This window comes from Drosophila kikkawai, chromosome X, assembly GCF_030179895.1.
Source record: "Drosophila kikkawai strain 14028-0561.14 chromosome X, DkikHiC1v2, whole genome shotgun sequence".
Lineage (NCBI taxonomy): Eukaryota > Metazoa > Arthropoda > Insecta > Diptera > Drosophilidae > Drosophila > Drosophila kikkawai.
The window spans coordinates 27,539,317-27,551,669 of NC_091733.1; the positions used below are offsets into that span (position 1 = coordinate 27,539,317).

Genomic DNA, 12,353 nt, shown 5'->3' on the forward strand with positions numbered 1-12,353 from the left:
TAGGCAGCTCTTATTTATTAAAATAAATATTGAATAGATAAACAAACTTTTGCCTGTGAAAATATAAATATTTCTGTAAATAAGTGAGCTTCATCTGTGCAGCCTTGTTATTAATTATTTGCTAAAATAAATATTAAGAAGATAAATAAACATACAAATATCTCTGTAATTAAGTCAGGTTTATCTATATTTAGCCTTGTCTATAATTATCTTTATTTGCCAGAGCTGTGGATGCTTTTTGCTTTTAATTGAGTTTTGGTTTACAAAGACTGCAAATGAAAGTTTCAATATTATTGCACTAACTAATTAGCTTAATTTGTAAAGGTAAAGGCAGGAGATGCCTCTGCTGCTTTTAGATATTTAATTGCCATTGTTGACTGAGAATCAGTGAGAGTTTAATTGCTATATTGTTTTATATATTTTAGAAACAGAGAGATGGAGAGAAAGGGAGACTTAGGGTTTAAGGTTTAATGTTTTAATAATTCTCTTGAGTTTAAATAGCAATTTAAAAATTGTAATACTTAAATAAAAACTCTATAAACTTGGTAAGCTTCAGCTTTATATTTATTTAAATATTTAATTTACTTAAACAAAGACCAACGGATGTTTCTATTTTTTTTCTAAGAGAATATAATATAATACAAATATAAGAATATTTTCATTTTTAATATAAAATATAATATTATATAATATTATGTAATATTTTAATTTTTAATAATATGATAAGAATATAATTTTATTTCAGAAAATCCCTCGTTAAAATTGTCAAAAATGAGAACAACTTTTCATGTTTTTAAATATAAAATTATTTAAAAATTGTGTATTCTGATCTAATTACCAACTGTAAGGGTATACATACTTTGGCTTCTTTTCTAGTTTTTTTATATATTTCTTTAATAATTTTTATATATTTTTTATATATTTTTTATATGTTTTTTAAATATTTTTTTATTTTAAATAATTTTTTTATATACTTTTTTGGTTAGGGAATTAAAATATTTGTAACTCCCTTAACCATAGTATGTGGTTCGCAGGAGAGCAAAAAACTGATACGACATGCTGATAACCTTCATAAAAGTGTTAAACGAGATGGGCGGAAAAGTGGGCGGTCTAATAGAGGCCGGCTTCTGACTTCGCATTATAATATACTTCAAAATACGCTTGTATTTGCTGCTGCAGGGCAACCAATTCTGATTAAAGGCGGCATGGCCAATGCGAGAGCTCTACAAAGATATAAAATTGTTTAAAAATAAATTTTAATTTTAATAATTACTCACTGATGATATCATTTCATCGCCATAATAGCAAACCACAAACACTTGCACCAGCGAGGCTGAAAAGAATATAAAATACAGCACAATGTCCTCCACATTGGAGGCTGTGATCTGAAAGCCAGCAAAGCATATAACCAAAGAAGCGGCTATAAAGTTCCATAAAATTAAGAAGCTAAAGATGTTGTTAACCTCCTCGCTGAGACTAGAAAAAATAAAGAGAAAATATATAAAGATAATATTTCGTATATTTCTTAACCAAAAAAACCTTACTCCAAAGCTCTTGAATGATACACAACCAAGTCATGCAGATACTTGATATTCTCCTCATCCGTGTGCTCGCCGCCATCGTAGGCCTCCAGGTTATCCGCCAAATAATTAAAATGCATTGTCAACTGGGTAATGGTCGTGATCAGCAGAAGATCCACACAGACATAGGAAACACCAGCCACATAGGCACAATGGGCCAAGCCCCAGTAGGAGAACCAATAAACCGTGAGATCCGTTTCCGCATCATAGGGAAACTGTATATGAAAGCCATAGTTTCGCTCAAAGATCTCCGAGCCCATCAGATAATACTTGATGGTGGATTTTATAGCCGGATAGAAGCTAAAAGATGAAGTGTACGTCATGCAGAGTATGGTAAATAGTGTCATCACACGATTCATGTGCTTCTGGTAGTAGGCCACATGGTAGACGCGCTGACTCTCCGCCTCCATGGGAAATATTTCCTTGAGGTCATCCAGTAGCTTTACCAGACGCTTCCGGTTTACCGTCAGACCAAATTGCTTGAAATCCGCCATGAAACTGAAGCCAATACATGGAGCCACAGCCGTGGCTTCCAGCAGGGTCGTCGTGGAGGTGATGTGCACTATGAAGTAGGCGATTTCACCCACCACATAGGCATTGAAGTTGAGGAAACCCAGGATCAAATAGAAACGCAGCAAATAACGTCGTATTAGATTCGGATCCCGATCCGAATACAGATCCTCGCCGATGGTCTTGTAAAATGTCATCGGGAAGCGGGTAAGGTCCTCGAAGGTCCGCACCTCGTTCTCATCCTGCTGCTGCTGCTTCCGCTTGCGAAACAACATGGCGCCGGTATAATCCCGGTTACCACTGCGCCTATGTCCTTTTATATATATTCCGGGCGCCACGGCGGGGCCATTAAATTGTCATGAAACCAAGCTGACCAGCTGACCAACTGACCTCATAATTACTTAATTGAATTTCGGGTAATTGCAGACACCTGCAAGCCCACAACGGCTTGCTAAAATATTTAGCCCCCCGGAGGTTACCCGCAGGAATGTCCACATGGGCTATATACTGAAGAAAAAAAAGAGAATATACTAGGAATTCTAGATAAACTTTGTATATAAATGATTGTTTAAACCTAAAGGTTTAGGGGGAAAATATAATATTTTATATATAATTTTCAGTAATTTCCTTTTTGGTACTTATAATTCTCAAGTGTAGATTCATTTTCTAGATGGATTTTTTATAAATAAAGGGATTGTCGAAAGGAAAATGAATTTTTCGGTCACTTCAAGTTCTAGAAATAAATAATTCTGAATATTAAATAATACCAACATAGGGATAGGGTAGGTAGGTAGGCTTAAGTGGTTGGGCTCCATCCCGGTAACCTTCAATTAGAGCCAAGCTCTGTTTCCGTTTCCACACCTTCGTTGGGGGAGCTGTCAGCACAGGATTTCAGTCCCTAACTGCCTTCCCACTTCTTCAAGTGACTCTTGGTGGTGTGCTTTTTAGACTTTTTAATAATATTACATATTAATATAAGTTTTAAATATTTCTAAACAATTTTTAAACCATTTTTGTAATCTAAATATATTTATTATAAAATAATTGCTTAAAAAAATGGTTATAATTTATGATGATGAAGTGCTTTTTATACCAAAACTAACTAATATTAAATACTGTTAACTAATTTAAATTTCAATAAATTTGTAATACAAAATTCCTCTTAATTTGCTTATAATTTTATAATTTTATAATTTTCAAGTGTAAGTTCCCTAAATAAAAATTAACAAAAAGTAATGGGTTATAAATTTCTTGAAATGTAAAATAAATAAATATTTAAAGGCATTTCACTTACATTTATTTGTTGTTTCCGTGTGTACTAAACCCTATTTCCGATACAGAATTAATTCAATTAAATTTCAAAAGGATTTGGCGACTGCCAAGCACCAACCAAAGGCAGAGTGGGAGGAATTGACATCAAAGACAAGTTGGCCAATCAAGTGGCAACTGTAAGTACCATTGTGCCCCCGGAGTAGCCCCCTTGAGCCAGTTATATATCTATATATATATATCCCTACTTGGGTTTTGACGAATGCGGCTTCCATAACTCCTCCGCAACTCCCTTGTCTCCCAGAGTCTCCTCTTCACATTTGGCATTTCGATGTTCAAAAGGTTTCCACAGAATGCTTCAAATATTCATTAGAAATGCCAGCGAGAAGCGCCTTTTGTCGCTAATATATACATACGTATATGGTTTATATATATATAGGGTTTATACGTATATCTTAATCTGCGAACAATATGTTGTTGTGTATGTTAGGTACGGAGGTGGATTTCTCATTGGCCGTAAGTGAGTAAGTTGAGGATTTTATCGAGTGTTGGCCAGGCAGAACAAAGGCCGAGATTCAGGGATTTCCATTTGCAGAACAATGGCATCCTAATGTAAATTCACTAATAATGCCAAGCCAAGAGCTATTGACCCGCTTAATTATATGATGTATTTCATAAGATTTCAAGTGGGGATTACAGTTGGGAATTTAATTAGCTAAGAACTAACGGGGGTTATTTTAAAATAAAGTTGAGTTTAAAGGGAAATTCTTAAAAACCAGAGGTTTTTTCTAAAAAAAGAAATATAGCCATTATACTTAACTTCAAGAATTTTCTACATATTATAAGTCTTAAATTTTTTTAATTTAAAAATTAATTTTAAATTTTACATTTTATTTAAATAATTTTCAAGTTTTAAGAATTTATAAACATATTATAGACTTTAAATTCTATTTCATTTTTTTTATTTATTTATTTTATTTATTATTTATTTTTATTTTATTTATTATTTATTTTTAGTTTATTTATTATTTAATTTTATTTTATTTGTTATTTATTTTTATTTATTTGTTATTTATTTTATTTATTATTTATTTTATTACTTATTTATTTTATTTATTATTTATTTTTATTTTATTTGATTTTTTTTATTTAATCATTTTTTTTACTTAAAAAATTTTATAAATTTTTTTTTATAACAAAAAAAAAATGTACTTTGGTAGAATAAATATTAATAAAATTATTTAATTTGAATTTACTCTTAAAATTTGACTAAAATCACATAAAGACAAGCTTTCAAACCCATTTTAATATATTTTTATTTGTTATTTAAATTTTGGGTACATAAGTTCGATCCAATTAGACATATGTATGTATATATATTCATATAATTACCAACACACAGCATAGCACAAAACACACACAAAATAGAAAACATTCCTGATCCTGGGACACTGGAAATTACATCGAAATTCGATGATTTGTTTACCTTACGCTTAGTTTGCGGTTAAAGTTTTGCAATTAAATGCTGCATAAATTACATGTCTGGCGAATGCGTCAAATAATTTACGGCAAATTGAAATTAATTTGAGTTATATATTTACAGACATGCACAAACAGATATTCAAATACGCATTTTCTGTCTCTGCAAAATCATATCAAATGTAAACTTTAATAATAATATTCAGGCAAAAAAAAATCGGACAGAAAGGGGAGGCCAAGGCAGCAGATACAGACTTGCAGGCGCCACATTATGACTCTGGTAATTAGTATAAAAAATACTTAAATATATATATATTTTACGCTTGTGGGCTCTGAATGTGAAAATGAGAAGTGTATATGCAAATTAGTGTCTGTGTGTCCGGGCAAACAATTACATTGGAGATATCAGTGCTCATTGGGCTAATAATTGATTTAAATATTTGCACATGGAAATTCAAAACGACTCCGGGGCCAACGGAATATGCCAGCAATGAGAATATATTTTAATTCGAAGCGTTGACTCAATTATTAATGCAAATTAATTGTGTTGCCAGTTGCAGCAAGCGCATCTGTCACGGTGTTGTCCACCACGTACCATGTACTGAATGTCCTTTGTTTGTTTTTTCAGCTTTTCCTGAGGTAGGGAGGCGCTCCTGAGATGGTAGAAATTATATCTTTTTAGATAATTTAATAAGTTTAAACCTGAGAAACGTTCATTAATGTTTTATATATATTTTTAAATAAGATGTATGACAGCTTTTCTGCTTATTTAATTGATTTTTTCCCCTGCCAATTCCAGTTTCCTATTTTAATTATTTAAATAGCATTGAAAAAACCATCTGTAGTTGCTCAATTATAAGTTATTAGTTATCAAAGTTTGATTTAATTGCCATTAAATTGTTCACAAACTTTTATATGCTTGGTCAATTTCGGGGAATCCCCAGGATTGGCAATTTAAAATAACCCCTCCCCAGTGTGTGTGTGTGTGTGTGGTGTGTGGGAGGCAATTGGTAGAAAATTCTGCAACTTTCATAGGCCGTTGGGCTTTCCGATTTTGTCCAAAGGGCAAACACTTCCATCACTTGTCGATATTTTCCCAATGCAGCCAGAGCCCAGAAATTTCTATTACAATTTTTGGCTCCATTTTTTTTTCTTTTTTTTTTTACCGCTTCCAGGTTGAACTATCAAAGGCCAAAGGCACTCTATGTGTGTGTGTATGTGTGTTTTCCTTTCCACGCCCTTTTCCCCACCAGCATTTTCCCATTTTCCAGCTGAGAATTGAGCTGTCGGCTGTCCACACAGCAAAAGGAAATGCTGTAGGAAAGGGTATTCTCGACCATCAAATTATTCTGAGACATTTTCGAGGAAAATCCCTGGGTAAAACTTTCCCCATAAATTCCACTTCAAGTGGTCTACATTCCCGGGGACCAAAAGGTATTTTGCAAAAATCTCTATTCTTTGCCCCAGCTAATTTTAGTTATTTTAGAGAGTTTACTTTTGGGATTATATATATATTTTACTATAAAGTTGGAAGGAGGAGGTTATTTTCATAACCTTGGAAGGATTATAGTTTAGGTCTAAAGCTTACAACTCAGCAAAGGAGTTATTTCTGATCCTATAAACCATATATATTTTTGATCAGAATTAACAGCAGAATCTTTTTAGACATGTCGGAAAGAAGAAATAATATTTTGAATTTTTTAAAAAAATTTTTAAGGGGTTTAAGCGTAAAAATGGTAAACAAAATTAAAAATTTTATATTTTTTCAAATTATAAATTTAGCATGCTGATTTGTTTACCTAGAAAAAACTAGCACAGAAAAGCTTTCCAAATTGAATTTAATGCTTTTTTGGCTTAGTTATGGAATTTTTAATTTTTTGTTAATTTTAATTTTTTATCTTTTTTTTTATATAAAAAGTTATATTGACTTATTTAATTTATATTTTCAAAGAAATAATTGTTAAATAAAATTTAAAAACATTTTTAAATCCCCTAAAGAGCTTATAAGAATATTAAACTAATAATATATATAACAAAACATCGATTAATTTGAATTCTTGCATATGTGTTCAAAAAATAATATAAATGGTCCGTTCTATTCTAAAGAAAAATAAAAAAAAATGCCCTGAAAAACCAATATAATACTAGTTTATTGCAGGACTCATTGAAAAATCGAATGAAGAATTCCTTGCATAGCACATCCCTTTTTGCGAGAGCATCAAACTTCGTTTTACATTCATGTGTTTTCTTCTTTTTTTTTATTACAACCAACTATGTTCTCCCCTTGTTTTCCTCCCGGGTTTTTTTTTCTTTTTTTTTTTTGTTCTTTGTTGGCATAATATTCAAATTGGTTGGCCGGGCAAAGAAATGCAAACTCAAAGAAGTCCTTTCTGCTCGCGTACCTTCGATGCACATTTTCCATACCTTCGGGATGGATTTTAGCAGGTGAAGCTGGGGGGACTGCTTCCGACACTTTCGACCTTCTTCTTCCTTGGCCCCAACATTGTTTTCGAGAAGGAGCAAAAAAAAAAAAATATATCCGAGAATGTGGCCTCAGTCAAAGGCCAGGCAAATCTGCCCGAAAGAGCGTAAGGAAAACCATTAAATGCTCAATTTGACACACACGCAGGTGTAGAATAGTAAGGGGGAAAACTCCATTTAATTGCACTTTGAGCATAGCATTTTCTTGGAATCTCTACAAAAGGTGAAATCACCGAAAGAAAATGCAAGAAAATCAACTTAAATTGCTTAAAAATTCTTCACTGCCATTGCCTCCTTTACTTCCTTTTCTTCTTCTTTCATTTATGGCTACTTAACGGTAAAAGTGGGGTATCTTCCGCCCAACGGAATACAAGGATATAAAGAAAATTCTTGCAATTTATTGACTACCACAACTAGCGGACAGCGTCCATTGATTGCCAATTGATTTGTCTAGTGTGTTTTTTGCCTGTGTGTGTGTGTCTGTTTGTGTGTGGGCGTGGTCGAAAAGGGGCGTTTTTCCTAGGGGCGTGGCAGGCGGTAAAGTGTGGCCAAACTTACAGCACAGAAGTCAAAGTTGATCGTTGCATTTTGGGGCGTGTGTGTGTGTTTAACAAGCTTAACCCTTTAAAGGTTCTTATTATTCCATTATCCTTGCAGAAATCAGTTGGGAATTATAAGCAAATGAAACAACATTAAATAAATAAAATAAAAATTATCAAGAAATTATATCATTTTTTGTAGATGTTTTAAATGTTCTTTTTTTTAATAATTTTTTTTTTTTGAGAATACCTTTTTTTATTTGAATATATTTTCTACATGATAGAACCACTTGGGAATTATAAAAAAAAATAAAGAAAATATAAAGAAATAAAATAATTCAAATTTATATATATTTTTATGTAGATTTTCAAAGTATTTTTAGTAATTATATTATATTAATATTTATTTTATATTTTCTTTACCTTAATTTGTATTAAATAATTTATTTTACTTTAATTTTTTTTTTGTATATAGTTTTTAGTTTAAGTTATATTTATTTCCCCTTGTGGGTTAAACAATTTCACACTTAACTTATGGGCCATATGAACAAGAGGAGCTGTCCAGGACTTACATATTCGTTAAATTTACAGCAGAGAGACCGAGGACGAGGTCGTCCTGGACGTGAATGGAGACAGGCACACCAACCGCATAGCTTATGCAGACGAGACCGAGAATGGCGAATGGCGAATGGAGAATGGAAGTGGAGCCCCCAGCTCCAGTCCGGACCCGGATCCGGGGCCCATAGCCGTATTCTCGTATCCGTGCCCGGACTCGCACACCGGAGCGAGCCGGAGGAGTGATGGCTCGGGATCCCCCTTTTGGCCCGGTACAGGAGCAGCGGAAGAGGGATCCTGAGCCGGAGCAGAAGGCAGAGAAGTCGGTGGCAGTTGGTAGTCGGCAGACAAAAGCACGCAAAAACTTTGTTGCAAAACACTTAGCACACACATACTCCACGAACACACACTGAAAGCCTAGAGAATGTTGACCAGGCGGCCAAGGTTTACAATTCATATTGCCTTTAGGGGTTTATTATTGTTATAATTATTTATTTATTATTATAATTATTTATTATTATAATTATTTATTTAGTATTATAATTATTTATTTATTATTATAATTATTTGTTTATTATTATATATTATTGGGTATTTTTACCCCAGAGTTAAATGTTGTTATTTATTTAATTCTTTTTAACTCCTAACCTTATTTTTTTTGCTAAATCTAAATTAAAACCAGACCACAGCCGTCACTTCATTACTGGGATTCTAGAACAGGTTGAGAATTGTAAGCGCCCTACATTTGAGAAAAATAATAAATAAACCCTAAACTTCGGCACCCCAAAGTTTGCAATTGGATAATTAAGAATTAAATTATTGTTATTGTTAACTAGAAAAATAAATAGCAAATAATTGAATAATATACATTTTTTTAAACCTGTAAATATATTTTTAAAATAAATTTTTAAATTTTAAATATAAATTCCCTATGCCAAGACATGGTTTTCGTTACACTTGTCGCCTGATTTTTGCATGTTAAATGCGCGCCGCCACACATTTCTCATTGAGTGCGGCTATGTAGAGTGCGAGTGCGAGTGTGCCGGCCTGGGTGTGTGTGTGTGGTGTGCGTGTGTCTATGTGTGTATTGTTGTGCATTGTCTGGTTAGTCCTTTCCGCATATATTTGAAAATAAAGTTACGACAAGTTGCACTCAATTTTCAGCATTTACTGTCAGCGCACAGGCACGCCACGGCAGCCAGTTGAGCAGTGCCAGGGAGTACAGTACAGTACAGTACAGTGAAGCCTGGGTGGGAGATGGGTGGAAGGGGTACTGGGGGGACTCAACAAAAACTGTGTCAGGCTGGTTGGTTGGTTTGGTTGGTCTTTGTTGGACACTGGGCAAAAACAAAAGCCAAGCAAACGCATAAAACGCTTGAAATGAATACGTGTATTAACCCCCCTACAGCTGCTACTACCCTTAACCCCCCACTCTACAGTCAAAGCAGCCTTGCTATCGTGTATTGCAGGCGCATCCGCAGAACCCCAGCTTGGCCACCTCTTGTCCTGGTCTGGCTGGTCCTATGCGATTTGGAAACATTTTCATTATGCCCTGCTGACATGGTGGAGGCTAACAGCAATTTGATTATGGATATGTATAGTATATAATATATATATTATATACTATATATATGATATATATTTATATAAAGTAATCATATCTCTTAGAAACTTATAAACAATATTTATTACATTTATTTATATATATATATGCTTTTTTTCAAATTTTTAAAATTATATTTTTCACAAGTCCTTATTTTCAGTTGTGAGATTACTAAATATAGGGTATTTCAACTTCTAATGCATTCGTAATACGTTGTCCTAGTCGAAAATTAACCCAATTATTCCACCTGATGGGATTTCTCATTAAAACTGAGCTTCTTAATGCACAGAAATGCACAAGACTAGTAGCTTAAGATCCTTTAGTCTTAAAGAAGTTAGACTTTTAATATTGTAAAGGTATTTAAAATATACAGTATTGGATTTTGGGTACAGTTTATCTTAAGATTCTTATTATTTCAAACTATCAGTTCCTAAAAAAACATTTTCACATGTCTTAATCCTTGGCCTTTTCCTGTGTGTCTCAAACCCGGAATTCATTGATCCCGGAAGAGTTGACCAAGTCAAAGTAAATTCCTTGAACTGCTGCTGCTGCTGCTGCTGCTGATCATGATAAGCGACTTTGCCAAGGACAAAGCAGCCAGGACACACACACACATACCAAGTGCGTGGAACGGTGAAAAGGATGCGAGGGATGTGAGGTTTTGTGAGGATTGTGGTGTCTCGTGTGGTCGGCGTGACTTGTCACTTGTCACCTCGGCACCATTCTCAATGAGTCCGAATGCGGTTGCACTTTTGTTGAAAAAGTGTCGCTGCAGGACTCGGCCACCGGAGATAAGCTCGGCAGGTGGTCCTTTAGGTACTGGTTATACTTCTCCTACTCCTCCAACTCCACCTCCACCTCATTCCCGTTCAGATGCATTTGCATATGGAATTATGTCTGCGATGCGTGTGGGAGGTGAAAAACCCTGGACATGTGGAAATGGAAATGAAACTCATAATGGGCCAAACACACACACACCCACTGAAATGTGTCACAACATGCTGGCTGGTGGGATGCCAGCTGTCACAGCCTCCCCGGCAGCTGCAAAGTGTATTTAAATCTCCAACAAATTAGCTTAGAAAATTAGCTGCTCATAAATCTCTCGGCGAACATAAAAAAAAGAGCGAGAGAGAGAGAGAGAGAAAGGAGAAAAGCGGGAGGAAAAGCGGTGAAAAGCTGAGAAAAGCACAAAGAGAACACGGCCTGACATTTCAGACACGTCTGAGTGGCAGTTGCGACAGCATCTGTCATTGGTTTCAGCTTGCAGTCTCTTCATTTTCCATTTTTCATTATCCCATTAAGGATTGGATTTCCTTTTAATGTCATTTGTTTAAATAACATTTATTGTCTGCTTATTTGGGATCCATAACCTGCGGAGATTCCTTACGCTCCTGAATATTCAAACGTGCCATTTTGCTGTAGACCTCCAACAGGCGGAGGATCGCCTGGACATGCTGACGATGACGCATTAGTTTCATTAGACCCTTGCGATCTCCAGCCTCCTTGGCACTTTTTAAACCCTTATTGATGAGATGGAGGGCATGAATTGGATGGATAACAATCTTGCCCGGCTTGCGTCTTGGTGGACCCATAATGGCGTCCAGTTCCGGGCAACTCATGTGAAAGATACACGATTTCTTGGTCTTGCGCTTGGGTTGCCGTTTCTTCACAATCTTGGCGAGTTTGAGTTTCATTCGCATCGCATAAAACATGATGACCTTGAGAGGGGTTTAATTTCAATTTAATTTAATTGAAAATCTTAAATAATAATTTGAAATAAACTCACCTTTTTGGGTTTCTTCTTGTTCACCTTTTGGAGCTAATCTAAAAATTCATAAAAAATGTACATAATTAATATCAAAGGAATGGAATTTAATGATGGCCAAGTCTATGATAGCTTGATTTAAAAATGTCCGGAACTCAAGGCTTCCTGGAGTTAAGTTTTTTAGTTTTATTTTTCAATTAAAAGTCAGAGCTTTGGTTTCTTTTATATTTGCAAATAAAATGCGGGTTTTCTGCTTGTTTTTTTAAACTCAAAATTACTTAAGTTTGTTTTTATTTCTAGATTTTATTTGATAAGTTCTCTTTATGTTACTTTACAGTGGCACGTGCTTTTCGTGGGTCAATCGCAGACTGACCAGAGTCTCAATTTTTACTTAATCCCAAATTTTTCTTTCAATAAAAATAATATTTTATATTATATTGGAACAGCGAAATGGAAACATAAATGTGAAAATGTTACTTTAAGAAGTGTCAAATGCATTAATATTCATATTATTTTATTTTTAAATAAATAATTAATAATATTTATTTTATTTTATTTTTAGAATTACATTT

The 12,353-nt window shown here is 34.1% G+C and overlaps 2 protein-coding genes across 4 annotated transcripts; both read right to left on the reverse strand.

Annotated features, from left to right (window-relative positions):
• Positions 1 to 1,010: 1,010 nt before the first annotated feature.
• Positions 1,011 to 2,365, reverse strand: Or92a (Odorant receptor 92a). The gene is made up of 3 exons (XM_017168688.1): positions 1,545 to 2,365; positions 1,278 to 1,476; positions 1,011 to 1,223 (listed from the first exon to the last, which is right to left on the reverse strand). The coding sequence occupies exons 1-3, from the start codon at positions 2,363 to 2,365 to the stop codon at positions 1,011 to 1,013; spliced, it is 1,233 nt and encodes a 410-aa protein (XP_017024177.1).
• Positions 2,366 to 11,331: 8,966 nt separating this feature from the next.
• On the reverse strand, positions 11,332 to 12,134 carry LOC108076043 (uncharacterized). Of its 3 annotated transcripts, none has more exons than XM_017168702.3 (3): positions 12,117 to 12,134; positions 11,803 to 11,840; positions 11,332 to 11,734 (listed from the first exon to the last, which is right to left on the reverse strand). In XM_017168702.3, exon 3 carries the CDS (start codon positions 11,726 to 11,728, stop codon positions 11,369 to 11,371), a length of 360 nt encoding a protein of 119 aa, XP_017024191.1. In that variant the 5' UTR covers positions 11,729 to 11,734; positions 11,803 to 11,840; positions 12,117 to 12,134; the 3' UTR covers positions 11,332 to 11,368. The 3 variants fall into 3 exon arrangements, with proteins under 3 accessions (XP_017024191.1, XP_070144364.1, XP_041630948.1); XM_070288263.1 differs by lacking the exon at positions 12,117 to 12,134 and adding an exon at positions 12,060 to 12,077; XM_041775014.2 differs by lacking the exon at positions 12,117 to 12,134 and having other exon boundaries at positions 11,333 to 11,734; positions 11,803 to 11,970.
• Positions 12,135 to 12,353: the final 219 nt, after the last annotated feature.